General features: G+C 39.5%; 1 protein-coding gene across 2 annotated transcripts in view; it reads left to right on the top strand.

Moving 5' to 3' along the window:
* Nucleotides 1-18,883, top strand: part of MARCHF4 (membrane associated ring-CH-type finger 4) — a 137,612-nt gene that overhangs the window by 93,969 nt on the left and 24,760 nt on the right. The window contains exon 2 of one of the 2 annotated variants that reach the window (XM_060773915.2): nt 17,434-17,589. In XM_060773915.2, the coding sequence (XP_060629898.2) occupies nt 17,434-17,589 (156 nt within the window). Of the gene's footprint in view, nt 1-17,433; nt 17,596-18,883 lie in introns of both variants that reach the window. The other variant, XM_060773909.2, reaches the window with a different exon arrangement.

The raw sequence follows: 18,883 nt of genomic DNA, 5'->3' as shown, positions 1-18,883 counted from the left end.
CTAATCAACCAAATGTTGTGTCGCACCACAGAATCATAGAATAATAGTTGGAAGAGACCACTTGAGCCATCTGTTCCAACCCCCTGCCACGCAATAGAAGCACAGCGTATCTCCTTCTACGTCCCGCCTAGGAATTTAAGATCTTCTGGAGAGGCCCTGCTCTCGGCCCCGCCTTTGTCACAAATGAGACTGGCGGGGACGAGGGACAGGGCCTTCTCAATGGTGGCCCCCCACCTGTGGAATTCACTCCCCGGGGAAATTAGATCATCGCCATCCCTCCTCTCTTTTAGAAGGAAATTAAAAACATGGATATAGGACCAGGCCTTTGGGTAGTCGTGCAGACTGCTAAAGACAATGATGACTAAAGCTTTGGAAACGGATTATGATATGCTGAATAGACTCATGTACTGGTGAAACAATGGCCACCAGGCTGACCTTTCTATGAGATTTTTTTGTATTAATTTAATGTTTTAACAATTTATGTTTATTGTTGTTATGTTATTTATTGTGCTGAATTGTAGGCATCGAATATGTTCTGGCTGGAAGCCTCCCTGAGCCCCCCCCCCCCGGGGGGGGGGTTGGTTGAGAAGGGTGGGGTAGAAATGCTCTAAATAAATAAATAAATATGTGTGATCGAAAGCAATCTGTATTGATATAATAGAATCTTACCTATTTTTCTGTGCTTGATAGGCCAATAATCACTGGAATATTTTTACTTAATAAAAATACCTAATGGTGATTGGAAAAATGTCTGTCAGGATACCGACAAGAGCATTGCCCATCTAAATACTCAACATATAGGTATAAGTGGGGATGCTAAATCCTAAAGTGTAAATAACAACAAAAAACATGATAAGAGACTCTGATTTGTAACTTTACAATATCATAGCCATGTCTCTGATAGGACAAGTAATCTTTCCAGTGAATTACAATGATGGCATATCAGGAAGTCTTGCTCAGGGCCCTATTGTTCAATAGGAATTCCCATTACACAAAAAGTTCCATAGTATACTGGTGCCCATTGCATAACAGGTTCGCTAGCATCCTGATGTCCACTCTGTATTTGGGAATCATGGGGCAATTGTCATGTTATTGGATCTGTTTTTACAAGGTTCTCCAAGAGGTAGCAACATTTCTGTTCTGCTGAAAATATGAGAATTGAACAATATTGCAATTTACCTTTATGTGTTTGTAAGTCAGTTTATGATTATGGAAAAACCTAACAGGATACTAGCTCATATTTGCAAATCGCTTTTGGAATGGCTAGTGGAATGAATTACATTGAAATGGGAAGCTAACAAGACATAATCATTCATTCATCCATTTGATGAATATCTGGCCCTCTCTTACAAAACTGGGCATTTCACAAAACAATCAAAATATGTATGCAAAAAATATACCAAGTCAGGCCCTTAGCCAGGATTTTGTTTCGGGGGGAGCTGAGTTTGATTTGGGGGGGGGGGCTGAGTCTGAGTGAAAGAGGGTCTACCCTAGCAAACCTTTTGTATCGTTACCCCAATACCCCTATGCATATGGGATATATTGAGAATGGTGATCAGATCATGATATGAATAAACATAACAGTTTAAATAATGTACCAGTAAGGCCTTCTCGCGGACCACCCTGAGAATTTCGGGGGGGGGGGGCTACATGCCTGCACCAAGTTATAATAATTCCAATTTTAGCTTATGCACTGCCATAGGTTTACAAAGTGAAAAATTGGATAGGCTATTGAACAAATTATAACATTGAGGTATGTATATACTAATGTCTAAGTCAGCCTCATGTATAAGTTGAAGGCAAGTTTTGGGGGCAAAATTGTGGATTTCAGTAGGACCAATGATCCTTCCAAGTCAAGGGTCCTTCAAATCCTGCCTCAGAGGCCCAGTTGCCCCTGCCTACTGCCGCCATTCCCCCACCCAGGCATTCAAAAAAAGCAGAAGTAGTGCCACCAAAGAGAGAGTAGAGATGGTCACTGCTTTTCTTAGGTTCTGCAGGAATTGACTGAATGCTTACCTTTTGCCACTCTACTCAGAAAAGGAAGTTGTTCTTTTTAAAAAAATAATAGTTAAGGTACAGTACTCACGCTGACCCATGGATAGGTTGGGTCAGTTTTTTGACTAAAATTCCTAGACTTTAACATGAGTATATAGAATATGTGTAAAGTTGTATTACACAAATTATGATATAGGATTCTGGTCACCACTTCAATTTAATATTCAGGTAGAACACGAACTTGTTAATAGCTACTTCCTGTCAGTCCTGAATGTTGTGAATTTTGACTGTTCCTTATTGCTATTTTGAAAATCTGACGGCACTAATCAACAGCCAGACTTAAAATCCAATTATTCTTTAATTCCACTGTACTCCAGGAAGGAAAAACTCTTCACCTAACTACATTTGCTTTCTAAAACTGTTTTGTGCCCACCTCCAAATCGGTTGTGTTATCTCAGCACATACATTTAATTAAAGTGGCATTTCTGCTACTCCAAAGACCTAAAAATCACAGCAGTTAAGACATTTATTCTTAGACATCCTAAACCTCAACCATCTGTTGCAGTACAGCTATTTTTGAAATAACCATTTCATGTTAGTAATGATAAAATACACTTGAGCCCCAAAGGGAGTGCAGTAATTTGCTCTGTATTGGTGCATGTAAATTTGTTTATTGAAAACATTTATATACTACAGATCATGCAACAACTTGCAAGATAACAAACATATAATAAACCATTAAACTATGCAATCAAACCGTGACACAGATGATAAAATAAGGCAGTGGCTAAAAATATGCAGCAGGCTAAGATCACAGCAGAGAATTTTTAAACGCTTTGCAGAATACAATGCCGGGAGAATAAAAATGTATTTAATTTGGCATTGAAAAGAATGCAATATAGGCACCAGACTGGAACTTTGAAGAGTTAACATTGTGGACAGTTCTCTGGATCTAGTTTTTTGAATCCAAAAATTAGTTTTTTCAGTATCTGACCCAGATACATCTTATTATGGAGAGCATTCCATAACTTGGGTGCTTGTACCATAAAAGCTTTATTCTTTGGTATAATATTTTCCATCTCCCTTCCCAGTGAGATGCATTAATAATTTCTTGTATTTGAGATCGAATTGCATCTCCTCCCTGGACGACCAGCCAAGATGGTGCTAAGTATGATCAGCAGACTTAGACGTGATGACTTCTGGCTCCTGAAACTTAGTTGACCTTCAGCAATTTCATATAGGTGTTTCAAAGATTGAGAGATGAGACAAAGCACTCAGAGATTGCACGACATGAGTGGTTACATGGTGAACAGAAATCTCTTTCTATGCCACCTCATTGAACTAATTATGTTAGTAGGCATGATACCATGGTATCGCTGTGCCCCCTTATACCAGTTCCATAAGACTGTTCCAGCAAAATTGCAAGATCAATGATATCAAAAGCCTTGATGAGATTTAGAAGAATGCATGTGGTCATAATCATACCCCTTCTGACATCTGTCAAAGAACACCTTTTAGGATGACCAAGGCTGTTTCAGTACCAAAATCAGGCCTGAACCCAGGTGGAAATAAGCACGGATAATTCATCTCATCCCAAAGCACTTGAAACTCATTTATCATCACCTTTCTAATATCTTTTCTGATATATAAAAAAGGATTTGCAACTGGATAGCATACATCTCTTTTGTGAAAGCACTTAAAAGTTTTTTTCCCTTTCCTAATCAAGAAAGTCTAACCACTGTCAAGTATCAGACACTTTAACGTGGCAGGAACATACAGCATTCAAATCAGGAAAAATGCTTGTGCTCATTTTTGATGAGCTGCATTCCTCTTGATGATTATTGTTCGGTTGCTTGGAAGCTGGACTTTGAACCATCCACAAAAGACCCTGGTTGGGAGCAGGGACACCACTGGAAGTCACACAACATCGTGTGATGACCAGTGTGGGGCTCTATTCCCAAAACAGGCTGGAAGCATCCTAGGATGCTGATTTTGGTGAATGTGATGAGGTTGCACGAAAGTCTCAGGCGGTAGGTGAAGAAATAATGCAGAGAGGGAATCTACACGAGACACCCTTTAAGTCAGTTGATAGTTGAAGTTAAGCAAGATCAGCCCTGGTCTGTTCTTGAATGGTAGACTGCCAATTAATAATAGGTTTTGTAGACTATATTTTAGAGGGAGGACCTGGCAAAACCACCAATGAAATTCATAGAATCACTATAAGTCAACAAGCAACTTGAAGGCATATACACACATACTCTAATCTAATATTTTATTGTAAACTCTCACATATCTGCACTTTTTCATTGCGCTATGGTAATTCTATCATTCAGACATTTTTTTTCAGGCCATTTGAAATTATTCCCAGATCACCATTCACCACTGGAACCACTCGCTTTAATTTGTTTGTTTGTTTATATAGTGCCATCACGGTATATGACACTTTAAAAGTAAAAGAACAATAAAACATTTCCCTGCCCCCAGGCTTAAAATCTAAATAAGACCTGAGAAAAATGGAAAAGGTGGGGGCAATGCAAGAGGGGATTAAATCCAGCAGACACTGCCTCTTATTTTGTTCCTCCATGGCGAAGACAATGGCAATTGAGATGGAGAGGAGCCCCTGGTGGTGCAATGGCTGGTGGTGCAATGAGATGGTGGCAGAAACTTTCATCTGCTTCTGGGCCATGGCAGGATGGAACTGTGTCTGATTCTTCTTCCCTCTCCAAGGCCAGGAGAGTGGCAGCTGCAATTGAGAGGAGTGCTTTTCTCAGAGGGGCTGAATCTCCATTTGCAGGTCTCAGTATTTCATAATTTTTCCTCTCTTAAATACAGTTGTGCTCTAACTGTTTGTCAGTTTAAGGCATAAAGTCCCATAACATACTAATGCCATTATTATTTTGCATTATTCTTATTGTCCTAAATCCTATTGTGTGTCCTGTCTAGAATAAATCTAGTGAATCAATTAGATTAACCTACATGTTGAATCATCATTCAACACTTGACTGTTTCTAGTTGGGACTAACAGGATGCCAACCATTCTTAGAAAATGTGTTATGCCACTGTTAATCTTACAATAGCTGAGTGGTTTACAAAGTGCTGTCAAAAAGTCTAATAGAAGAGTAGCAGCCGCAACTGCTGCCATCAGTATCAACTTCAGCTATAAATGGGAGTCTGTAGAAAAAAAATAGACAGCATATCAAATGGTACTCATGTTGAGTCATTATATTTCTTGCCCCAAAGCAATAGCATCCATCCATGTTACTGCAATGTAACCTTGTCCCCCCTCTTTTTAGTGCTGTGTTCTGTTTTGTTTTTCAGTTCTCTTCTGTAACTTTTGATCTGTTTGGCAGTGCCACGCAGCTTCTCATATGAGAGGCATTTTCTTATCCTTTCTCTGTGCTGTTAACCCAGCACATCATTTATTTACTAGATTTTTATGAGCCAAGAGCCTTTCCTGCAAGACTATTTTATTTATTTATTTATTTGCTTCATTTGTATACCACCATTCTCAGCCCTAAGGCGACTCATTGCGGTTAATGGGGCAAATTAACATTTACTTGTTGTTCTTTTGCCAGTCAAGGAACCATAAACCCCAATGAACAGGTGTCATTGGGCCTCTGTGCCACTAGGGCACAAATAAATGCGCATGCAAATCCCATAATAGATTTTCTACTCTTCACCACTGAGAGTAGCCAGAAAACTTTCTTCTCTCAATCTCCAACTGTCCCAATTTGGTCTAGAGCAGTGGTTCCCAACCTTCCTAATGCTGCAACCCCTTAATACAGTTCCTCATGTTGTGGTGACCCCCAACAATAACATTATTTTCGTTGGAGGTCACCAATTTTGCTAGTGTTATGAATTGTAATGTAAATATCTGATATTCAGAATATATTATCGTTCACTCTACCAGGTTTGCCACAAATACCCGATACTCCCACATTTGAATACTGGTAGGGTTGGGGGGGGATTGATTTTTTTTTCATTTAGGAGTTGTAGTTGCTAGGATTTATAGTTAACATACAATCAAAGAGCATTCTGAACTTCACCAACAATGGAATTGAACCAAACTTGGTGCACAGAACTCCCACGACCAACAGAAAATACTGGAAGGGTTTGGTGGGCATTGACCTTGAGTTTTGGAGATGTAGTTCACCTATATTCAGAGAGCACTGTGGACTCAAACAATGATGGATCTGGACCAAACTTCGCACAAATGCTCAATATGCCCAAATGTGAACACTGGTGGAGTTTGAGGAAAATAGACTTGACTTTTGGAGATGTAGTTGCTGGGATTTATAGTTCACCTATAATCAAAGAGCATTCTGAGCCCCACCAACAATAGAATTGGGCCACGCTTCCCACACAGAACCCCCATGACCAACAGAAAATACTGTGTTTTCTGATGGTCTGTGGTGACCTCTTTCACACCCCCAGTGGTCCCAACCCCCAGGCTGAGAAAGGCTGGCCTAGACCATTCCAATTAATCCACTTTTTCCCCTCTAAACTCCTCACTTTTCTCCTTTGTCTTCAAGTTACTTCCATTGCTGCAAACAGTTCAAAATGCAAGAGTATTTTTTTTGCCCTCAGTTAACTATGTTAAATATATTGGATAATGGAAAAGAAGATTGGACCAAAACTAACAAAATGAAATTCAATAAGGGGAAATGATGATGATGATGCTGATGATGATGATGCTTTGTTTATAGTCTGCCCTATCTCCCCAAGCGGACTCAGGGTGGCTTACAGCAAAATAAAACATAGTGGTAAACATTCAATGCCGAGGATAACATATAATAAATCAAAAACAAACACAATAAAAATTATCAAAAGGAACTTAAATAAACAAGACATTTTAACATATTATATCCACACATTTAACATATTATATCCTTAAAAACTCTTAAAATTCAACTAAAATTATTGGAGTTAAGATGGTTTACAGCAGATTAACAAAGATAGATGTTCATCAACTAGATGTTCAGCATTATGTCTTGCTTTTCATCCATGAAATCTTGGAGAGTATGCATGCTGTTTCAGAAGCAGATCTCTTTGATTCCTCATGAGATTTGATGGTGATGCTAATGAATAAGCCAACTTCATGTCCTAGCTATATAATTTGGATGGGGACAGCAAAACAGTGCTTTGTGCCTGCTTGATTGTTTATTATGAAAGGGAGAGGGTAAGCTGGGCAAGACAGAATACAGAGTGGCTCGTGCTGAGGTTCACAGTGTGTGGCTTCCAAGATAGCTAGTTAGCGCAGAGAGGGAGGGGAATGTTGTTGTTTCAGTTTTGTCTTTATGGAGGAGTTGGCCTTGTCGGCCTCTAAGAAGGGGCACTTTCTGAGAATTTGCTCTGTTTGGTCCTTTCAGCACTCTGCCAGCATAATGTTTTACAAAATGCCAATTAGCAAGCATCTTTCTTTGCTAACAACTTCCTGCACAAATAACTGAAAGTTCAATTTGCTCAAATAATGAAGACATTGCTGATAATGACCATTTTATAGAGCACTCATATGCTGTAAGTTTTCACTTCAGACTTTGAACTTTTAAAATATGCATTGATGGATCCGCTTAAAGTAGAACAGCTGAACCCTGTAGGATTAGATATATTAAGGCAAGTGTGTGTGTGTTTATGTGTGTCTTGTTTGTGTAGTTGTATGTGTGAGTTTTTTATCTTTCAGTTAGGTTTTCATATTATACACCTTCAGTCTATATAGGCATACATTTTTCTTCTACCTTAAGTGCCATGGCAACATGCTATAGAAACCTGTGCTTTGCAGCAGAGAGACATATTAAATATCTTAAATATCTTGCTGTGGCCAAGAAACATCAGAGTGTTGTCAAGGAGGCAACATTTATTAATGGGGAAGAACAGACAAGGTAGAAGAATCCTAGAATCATAGAGTTGGAAGAGACCTTGTGGGCCATCCAGTCCAACCCCCTGCCAAGAAGTAGGGAAATCACATTCAAAGCACCCCCGACTGATGGACATCTAGCCTCTGCTTTAAAACCTCCAAAGAAGAAGTCCCCACCACACTCCAGGGCAGAGAGTTCCACTGCTGAACAGCTCTCACAATTAGGAAGTTCTTCCTCATGTTCAGGTGCAATCTCCTTTCCTGTAGTTTGAAGCCATTGTTCTGTGACCTAGTCTCCAGGGCAGCAGAAAACAAGAAGTTGCAGCAGTTTTCTTTTATCTGAGCCTATTGGGAAAGGCAAAATTTCAACCCCTACACCACCTCTCTCGAGTTAATTGAGAGCAAACCACTTCTGTGTTTTGAACACTGTTGAAGGAAGGGGAGGATAAAGGTGGGAAGCAGGGGAGGAAAGAGAACCTGGAGCATTGAAAAGGCAGTAAAAAAAGTGGAACAACAGAGGATTAGTCAGGATTGTCCCTGGCACATTGAGACAGTGTTGGGCAGCATGTATGGTAGTTAGAACCATTTACCAGAGTACTCCTCTACTGCCTCAACACACTACAAAACCAATGATGTTGCTATGAGAGTTGAAGTGGTGCCGTAGTGCTGTAACTGGGTAGCATGGAAAAGTATGACAAGCTTGAAATGTCATGGCATGTGACAAGATGAGAATCCAATCACTGGATGTTCAACCTTTTCTTTCCCTGCTAGGAGACATTCTACCTGAGACCTGATCTAAATGTTGTCAGAAAGTTTCTGAAATAAAGATTAGGAAGAGTGCAGTTTGGTCCCTCGTGTTACTAGAAACAATGACAGAAAAGACCTACACAATAGTTTGACTACCATGACAAATGGCAAAGTCTTACAGGAAAACATTATAACTTCTCCTTTTGTCATCTTCTCTGTGCCTGAATCAATGGGCATCTGAGCCAAGTTGGCAGTTATAAAACAGAGAGGTGGAATATTTGCTGTGCATGAAGAACATGTGTGATCAACTACTTTCTTTGGGGTTCATTCAGAAGAATCTTGCCTGACATGCTACCTGATATACTTTTCTCCCTCTTCTCTCAGTCTGCATTTATACTTATGTGAGATATAAAGAAAATTATTTCAATTGTTTTCAAATAAAATATTTGGTGAAACTGTCAAACATTGTTTCCTGGAGAAAGATTAACCTTGCTGGTGTCCACTGTACCAAGAAAAGTGTGTGAACTCAGTTGAAACTCTACAAGCAGGTTGTGTCTCCATGTGGTCTGGGTTTGGTAGCTTATGATAATCAGACACATTTTTCATGTAGCTTGAGTTACTTTGGGGCAGAGGGTACCCATTTTCCCAATGGCAACATATTGTTGTTTGTGTCATGAGAAAATGAGGGAAATACAAATTCAATCTGATTTGCAAGCCTAGGTTTGGATCCATGGAAGAAGTGCACTCGATCCGCAAAATAAAGAATGTTGATGTAAAATGAGAATTACAAATTGGCCTGATTAACTACATTTTGACAATAGTTGTCTTCCCACCCATAGCCTGTATCATTTTGCTGAGCTCTGCCACTTGTGCTATACTAGAAATGCTGAAACCTCAATATTATATGCTACTATGGCAACAGTACCAGACCCTGACAACATTCTCTTAAGCAACAAACCATCTTTGGATACATTCTGTGCTGGTCACATAGACATCAGATAAGAATTACCACTCATGCATTAGGTATTGCTCTTGCACACTTTTCTTTACCTGAGTAAAATACTGCTGCTTGAAATGAACTTTATCTACCCTGACCAGTGTTGTTAATAGGTTGGACAGAAAACAGTCTTGGGGCTTGGTGGATCCTATGGCCAAAGTTGTTGTTTGTTGTCTCTTTGTTTTCTGCTCAGTTTCAGGACTCATTGCAGCTGCGTATCTCATCTGGGAGGATACTGTAGGGCTGATATTTCAGTTCTATCCGACGCAAGGGAACCCCTCTGGAAAAGCCATATGATGAGAAAGCAATGTTCTTATCTTGCCAGTGAAGTTCAAATTTGTTGCTTATTTATATTATGAGCATGTGATAAAAGTGACAGCTGCATCAGGTTGAAATCACGCTTGTCATGTCTCACAAGCAAGTGCTACTTGTACAGTGTCATTTAAGCCAGTAATGCCAATTACAGCTATATCATTAGAAGGACATGGGCTTCAGCTGATCTGAAGAAACAGCAAGTGCCTCCTCTAGTTTATTCCTTCATTTATGCAGAACTACACATTTTTCATAACATGTTTTTTTTAAACTGAGAACAAAAACAAATTGGGCTTTTCACAGTTGCAGTAGACTGAATGCAAATGTTCTTCCCCTAACTATATTTTTCTCTGAAATCACCCACTTCCAGCATTTCCCAGCAAAGTTCAGTGAGTCACTAAAGCCTATTTGGCTCCAAGTAATTTGTAAAATATAGACTTTTTTGTGCACACTGATAAAAACGAGCAAGATAATGGAACCACTCTCTTTTGGAAAAGATGCTTTACAGATCAGAGGACCTAAACTAAGGAGTCAGGAATATACACTCAGGGCCTGTCCCATAGCTAGCAGAGTGATGAACAGATTCAGCAGGAGGCAGTGATGGAAACACTATTTTTGTCTAATCCACTCTATCCTACCACAAGGCCATTTCCCTTTGTGTAAGGATAGAGTTTTCTATGCTCTATAGACAGAGCCCTCCACATTCCCTGAGGTTAGGGGCACAGGGCCCTGCAAAAGTGCGGAAATTGCAAATTTTAAAAAACTTTACTTTTTTGTCTAAGAGAACACCTCTTTAGGAATCTCTAGGAAAGATAGCCACTAACGCTAAATAGCTTCAGTGGTGACACTAATACATAGTTACCGGGCTTTGTCAGCAGCTGAGTAATGCTGCTAAATCCCGTGTCATTAAATTTTAATACAGAAAATGCCTGGTGATCATCTTCCATATCAATGCTTTTCACTTTTGATAAATTTGATATGGAGCTACTCATTCTGAGTGCACTGGAATCGTGCATTTCATGTCTTTCCTAGCTCAAAGCAATAGAAAATCTTTTCTACGAAGCGTAGGATTTTGTCTTCTTGAAAGCCATTTTGCAGTCACGCCTTCATGTGCCAAAGGCTAGTATGTATATATATACACACACACACATGGTACAGTAGAGTCTCATCCAACGTTCTGCATTATCCAACACAGTCTGCCTCCTGCCAGGATCCACAGCTGTTTCAATACATTGCAATGTTTTGGTGCTAAATTCGTAAATACAGTAATTACTACATAATGTTACCATGTATTGAACTGTTTTTTCTGTCAATTTGTTGTAAAACATGATGTTTTGGTGCTTAATTTGTAAAATCATAATGTAATTTGACATTTAATAGGTTTCTCCTTAATCTCTCCTTATTATCCAACATTTTGCTTACCCAGCTTTCTGCTGGCCCGTTTATGTTGGATAAGCAAGACTCTACTGTATATGTATGCACAGTAGTGTATTTAACAACTACTGTCTATTAATGTGGATCCCAAACAACCTACAAAATACTAAACAGGATGTCAGCCATATTGTTTTTAAAAAATTACATTGTGATTTAAAATAGGAAAAGAGATGCATGAGCCATGTGTGGTTTGGAGGTAAACATATTAGATGGAAGATGTGTAAGACTATGATTGTTGGTTGTACAGATGAACCAATGGATGCAGGGAGGGGATATTGCTTTTGTAAAGGGTTGGAATTGTCTAATTGATATTCATGATCATTACATAGTCCCTAGTTTAGTGGCTATATACAGACTGTGAAAGTCCCTCAATTCCCATTTACTAGGCCTTATATAACTTTTTATCTATTAAATTCAGTAGAATAGTACAGTATCAGAAAGACGAAAGCACCACAGCTCAGGCAGTGTCAGCAAAGGAATTAAAATATAGTGAGAAATACCCAGAGAAGAGTGGCTCTGGGGAGAAGAAAGGCGCTGCAGGAAAGGAAGAGTCAGTGCCAGACACCCAATAATTCTGGCAAGGAGAATCCATACTTCACTTAGGCATTAGACACACAAACACCCGTGACTAGCTCTTTAAAATGACTGAGTGTCTATGGTGTTAAAATGGATGGTGGTACCTTGACTGTTTGTTGAATTTTATTGGGAATATTATCGTAAGCTACTTGCAATGAAGCAGAACATCAAATAAGATAAAATAGGACCGCTGATTTACCTGAATGATCTATACCCTTTTTTACTGCCCTTCACTGAGTATTGCAAGAAACCCTGGGAAAACAGCCAGCTTGTTGTTACTTGCGCACCTATATGGTTCAGTAGACACATATGAACGACATTGTGCTCCACTTCCATATGTGCATCATGTTTATCAGATCCCAGTTTCTGAGCATGCCATTACTTGGGGCTCTGGTAGAGTTGTTTTGCTTATATGCCAATCATGAAATTGGTCTATTTTTGTTATAAACCAATTGTTACTTTCAAAGCCCTAAATCAGAAATGGCATCATGTGGCCTGCCTGATGTGGCTGTACAGCAACTTCCTGCAACCTATAGCCTGGGAATGGGAGATAGCAGGGTTCTCGCTCACTGTTCACTGCATGCTGAACAATATGATGTCCTGTGACCTAGATCCAACCCTGCATTGTGGCATTTGTTCCTCTGGAACAATTGTTCCCAACCCATGAATCACGACCCCAGATGGGGTCACAAAGGGGTTTTTGGGGGGGTGGGGGTTATCGGGCAATGGTGAGCTATGAAAATTTAAAAATGGGAAAACAAAAAATCACGTCTACTAAATTTCCCCATCACTTGTGATTCAATTTCAACTCCCCTTTGTTTCTACATGTCTCTGTGAGAATGGATTGTCAACATTTCTTCAGTTGAAAACCAAAACAAGAATCAGATTAAATTGTCCACATGCTTGTGGATTTCAATGGCTTCTCTGTGTAGTCTGACATGGTGGTTGTTGGTGTGGTCCAGCATTTCTGTGTTCTCAAATAAAATGCTGTGTCCAGGCTGGTTCATCAGGTGCTCTGCTATGGCTGACTTCTCTGGTTGAAGTAGTCTGCAGTGCCTTTCATGCTCCTTGATGCGTGTCTGGGCGCTGCGTTTGGTGGTCCCTATGTAGACTTGTCCACAGCTGCATGGTATACGGTAGACTCCTGCAGAGGTGAGAGGATCCCTCTTGTCCACCATGTCAGACTACACAGAGAAGCCATTGAAATCCACAAGCATGTGGACAATTTCAACAGAAAGGAAGAGACTATGAAAATGAACAAAATCTGGCTACCAGTATTAAAAAAACTCTAAAATTATAACAGCTAAACAACAGAGAGGAAAAAACCAGGCACAGATTAACACCTCCCAGCAACAGATTTTCCCAGGCTCAGGCAGGCCTTCAAATGCTAATGAAGGTGATCAGCTAAACATTCACACCTAACTGCAGCAGGGAAGAGCTCCTTGCCCCACCCCAGCCATTCCACAGATATATAAACCCATTTTTCCTACTTCCAACAGACCTCACAACCTCTGAGGATGCTTGCCATAGATGCAGGCAAAATGTCAGGAGAAATGCCTCTAGAACATGGCTCTATAGCCCGAAAAAACCCACAAGAACCTAGTAATTCCAGCCATGAAAGCCTTCGACAATATATTTTCAATGTGTTTTCATGTACTCTATTAAAAACCCTATTTTTAATATATCGGTGTCGGGGGTCATTTTGTCTCTATAATTTGGGGTCACAACTTTAAAAAAAAGCTGGGAATCACTTTCATCAAGAAATACCCCAATGTCAAATCCGTTGGTAGTGGAACTAGGCGTTGACTTTGCAGTTCTGGCAGCCCTATCCAAAGCGCCTTTGGTGAGTAGGTGCTCAGTATGATTTTTAATACCCTCTCAGCGTTTTTGGCTAATGGAGTTCATGCCCTCCAAATAGGATGTTCTGCCCCATAACTCTGTGTGTTTTATGAATTCCATTTAAACTTCCTGCTCCTATTTTATCTCACCATAGTCTGTTAATTGTTTTTATTCGGAATATGTGGCCCGCCCACTGTCATTGTCATTTCTATCGTGATTGTGTCTATTGGTATTTTATTTTATTTTTATTCTATTATTACTATTATTATTTTAATATTATTTTAATGTCATTTTGATAATGTTGTTGTTGTCTGATGTATATGATTTGATTTTATTGCTGTATTATGTTGTCTGGGCTTGGCCCCATGTAAGCTGCACCGAGTCCCTATCGGGGAGATGGTAGCGGGATAGAAATAAAGATGATGATGATGATGATTATTATTATTATTATACTGGAGAGCAGCGAAGTTTATTTAAAGGGTTATGAAAATTTGTTGGCCATCATGAAGTAATTACTTCTCATTCTTCTTTTCATGCCTCATCATGGAAGATCCCTTCTATCCTAATTTGTTTAGGAAAGTGTAGGCAAGCAATATTTCAGTATTGCTGCACTGGATTCCTTTAGTGGTCATGAACTGCCCTACTGATTTGTCCTTCATACCCTTCATGAAAGCTGCATCTAACCTTAGTTCACAGAGGCTTTGCTTAAGGAAACATTCAAGCTCGATACTTTTTCATGCCCATGGATTAGTGTTTTAAATCAATGAAATCAGAAACAAGTGTTGTCTGTGTGCAGCATGGCTTCCAGCAGCCTTCGAAAAGAGAAAGCAACTAGCTAGTAGCATTTTTTTCAAACCACTTTCTTCACTTCAAATGTTCCCCCGCCTTCCACCCCATCCCATAATTACACTCTGTAGTGGCATCAGGATTGCCAAATCCATCTGTCTGGTGTGCAAGGCACTGAGACAAGTATAACCAAGCTCTCTTTATTTCCAGGCTCTTTTGCTGGGTAGATTGCTACATATCGATTGCTAGATGACAGAACCTCTTGAATTTGCATGAGGGAGAAGGGCAGAACCTACCATTTTTCATTATAAACCAGTTTGTATTTTATAACAATGCAATGAATATTAATGGCATTTCTAACTTGAATGCCAAGCCGCTCTGGCAGGATTTCTGGTTTGCCTGATTCCAAGTCACCATATTAGAAACCATGGAAAAATGACAATGTTGACTAGAGCCTGGAAAATTACTTAACCAGGTGCATTTATTGCTCTAAGGATTCAAAATTAATTAGCATAATGATTGCAGTTAGCCCTATTGAGTCAATGTAGACAAACCCATAGTCCTATTGTACAAATACAACTCGAATTGTTCTTCTGCCCCAGGGATGAGCAACATGTGGTCAGATTTTGTTGAACTGCAAACCCATTATGCCATGTTGACCACAACTATTGGGAATTGTCATTCAAATATGTCTGGAAGGCCACAAATAGTCCCCCTTTGTGCCAATTACATGGCTTTCTGTGGCTTTGGCCAACACGTATCAAACATTACATATCCTCGAACAATTCTGATTTGGTAGGGACAGTCCTCTAAATTCTCTATTATCCCACTTTTTCAGCTGCTTTTAAAATGTCTCAGTGTCTCTTTCTTCCTGCCATTTGCTTCTTTGTCTTCAGCTTACCTCAACTGCTATGATATGATTTCAAAGATGATAGGCTGGGGAAGAATCTTGCCCTTCCTAGATTTAGGCCAAAGTAAACTGTTGCAGGTTTTCCAAAGTTGTCTGTTCTCCCTTATTAAAACCTTTTGCCATGTTGAGCACACATATGCCCCAGTTTTCATGTGTGAATTTTTGGAGGGTATGGCATTATTATCGTTCCTCAACTACAAGGGAAGCAGGGGTTTAATATTCATCAGTCCTTATAGCAGTGGTTCCCAACCTGTGGTCTGTGGGTTACCAGTGATCAGCAAGAATGGAAATATGATCCACAGCCTTATCCTTACTACACCGTTGCCTCGAAACCACATGGCCATGAGAGCAACTGGTCTCGTGAAACCCTCTTATAATGCAGAGGCAACAGGGATGGCAAGGGAAGGGAGGGAAGAGGTTGACTACCCACAAAAGATTACTACTATCATATCTGTCACAAAAATATCATTGCAGATTTGATCAATGTGGATTTAATATATGTGTGGGAATGAATGGAAGGATGTATGGATGGAGTTAATAATTTTGGAGACACCAATTCTAAAAGACCAAGGCCTGCAATGACTAACTACCTGCTTTATGGACTGTAATTAAAAGTTGCTAATAAGAACTGAAAAGTAAACTCTGATAAGAACTGGGACAGTGATAATAGAAATGTTTACATTGTTAAGAAGGAAGTCAACATAAGATCAACACCAATCAAGAAGAATCAACATCTGGCCAGGAAACTGAGATGGAGCCAGGATGGAAGAAGTCTATAATTCATTGACAACTTTGGGACTACATCAGCAGAATATTCCTATAAAAGACTCAATCTAATAATGCTCAAAGTGTGACAGACCTGAGCAGTCTGGTTCACCCACCATGCTCTGCTCTGTGGGAAGGAGAGAGATTGTATATTCGGAGAGTGTCAGATATGCTATGGAAAAGCATGATTCTGGACACTTTGGGGCTTTTTTCTCAAGTGAAGAGGAAGAAGTGTGCTTTTGGAGTCTTAGATTTTGTGCAAGGAGTCAGATTCTGCTGTAAGGAAAACAGAGATCTGGTACTTGGCATTGTTCTTAGAAAAAGAAGTTTTGGCATTTCGGCATTTTGAAGTTTTGCCGTTATGGAAGTTTTGGAACTGTGCGTTGGCAGGCTGTAGGAAAGTAGGATCTGGCCTAGCAGGTGCTTCTCAATGGAGGGAGAAAATGATATAATAGTATTTGAGTGCATGAGGATGAATGCATGTACATGTGTGTAAATGTTGAGTGAAAATATAATTCCCCTTTGTTTGTTTGTTAACCAATGTAATTGTGAATCCAATGTAGTTGCATAGAATCTGTATGTCTGTATGTCCAATGTCATTCTCTGTGTAAAAATTCTGTAAAAGTTCTGTTATACCCTCTCACATTGGAAATTGCCATAAAAAGGACCTATGCTTTAAAGTTATTGAAAAATCATTCATGACATATCAGCTCTAGATTATTAAATATAGTTTTCTGTGGGTGAGCAGGTGGCGACTACTGGATGGCATATGTTCTGTATCAGAAACTAGAGCTGACGTGGTCTATCCAATGCAATTTTCTGAATCACACCCCAAATAACCAAACCAAATCTAAAGCTGGCCAAAAACGGATTTGTCACCCTTTTGATACTAATGTTGGAGAGTGCTTCCTGGTCAAAGTGATCCCTGATCAAGTGGTTACTGGTCAAGTGGTCCCTGGTCAAAAAAAGGTTGGGTACCACTGCCTTATAGCTTTCAACTATTATTGATGACAGTGCTTCTGAAGATTAGAGGACCTATGTGGAAAGTACCAAAGTGGGGCTCTATGAAGTATGCAAATGTTATCTGTTTTTGCCCCTGGAAAGGAGAATAATGCCATCGTCATGATCTTGCAAAGCAGACTATGCTCTTGACTCCTTTCAGGTGGAGCAAGAAAGAATGAGCTTTTGATTCCCCCCTCTCTCTGTCTTTCCCCTCAGGGTGAGTTACTGAGTCCATGTCGGTGCGATGGGTCAGTGAAATGCACACACCAACCTTGCCTGATCAAATGGATCAGCGAGAGGGGATGCTGGAGCTGTGAGCTGTGTTATTACAAGTATCACGTCATTGCCATAAGCACAAAGAACCCCCTCCAGGTAAAGGTACTAGAGATTATTTCAAAGTCTTCAATTTGATTGGGGTTATTTTTAATGCTTTCCCTGCACTTCTGCTCTCTATTTTGTTGTTGTATGTATGCGTAGCTTTCCACTGTTTGTATTGTTTGTATTTGCTATTTGCTTCATTCTTTGGAAAACTATGTAAAAGATGATTCATGCATGGCCATCATTAGGCACAGAAACAAATTTATGTTGCCATCTCTTTTTCCACCTCCAAAATCAAGCTTCCTATTAAAAGTGGAGCTGGCTCATTCTGTATGGTACTTTCTTAAAATGTATCAGTGACTCAACTTTAAAGATATTTTTTGAAATTTAAGGTCAAGGCACTAGATTTATTTGGACATATGTTTCCTCTATTGTGTATTTTTGTAGAATAATAGAATTGGGACTTTAAGTACAATCTCCAGCTAAGGCCTCTTCTACACTGCGATATAATCCAGTATCTGATCCCAGATTATCTGTATATCCTAGGTTATCTAACTGTGTAGACTCAGATAGTCCAGTTCAAAGAAGATAATCTGGGATCAGATACTGGATTATATGGCACAATAGATCAATCCTAAAACATCCTCAGCAGATAGTTATCCAGATTTCTTTTAGAAAATGCCCAGAGAAGGAGGCACTGGTAACTCTCTTGACTACTTAATTCCCTTCCTCCCCACTGATTTTGGAAAGCTCTTGAGCCAAAAGAACAGAAAATGACACCCAGGTCTATTAAGAGAGTCTCTTCATGTGGTAAGGAGGATTTTTCAGTGTAAAGCATCCCTTAGTAGCATCAGTATTTATTAGCCATGCTATACTACAGAAGATGGTTCTCTATATGGACCCCACTCTCATATATAAGTAAAATATTAAAATATTGGAATGATGTGAAGCAATTGAAATACCATGGGAATGCAGTTTTCACAAGAATGCAATTGGACTCTTAAGCAAATTTATCAAAAGTAGGAATGTCTATCTTTGTAGGAATGTTTATCATAATTTTTGAAATTGATAGAACTGTGAAAATAGACACATTTCCCTCTGAATTTTGGCAAGAACACACATCTTAAGGTTAAACACGAGCTGTTTAGTTGACAGGAGTTTGTCATCTGAATTGAAACTCATGTCATCTTACTTTAACAAGTAACCATGGGACATGTGTAAGAGGTGGAAAACACTCTTTAAAGGTTCAGTGAGTTATTGTATGACACTGTCGTCAAAGGAATTTCTTTGGCACTCACTTTACATTCATATAGGAGCCAGGTTTAAAATGCTTTCCCTAATAGTAGGG

This window comes from Anolis sagrei, chromosome 1, assembly GCF_037176765.1.
Source record: "Anolis sagrei isolate rAnoSag1 chromosome 1, rAnoSag1.mat, whole genome shotgun sequence".
NCBI lineage: Eukaryota > Metazoa > Chordata > Lepidosauria > Squamata > Dactyloidae > Anolis > Anolis sagrei.
The sequence above is the reverse complement of the archived record's forward strand: the minus strand, read 5'-3'. Positions and strand labels throughout refer to the sequence as shown.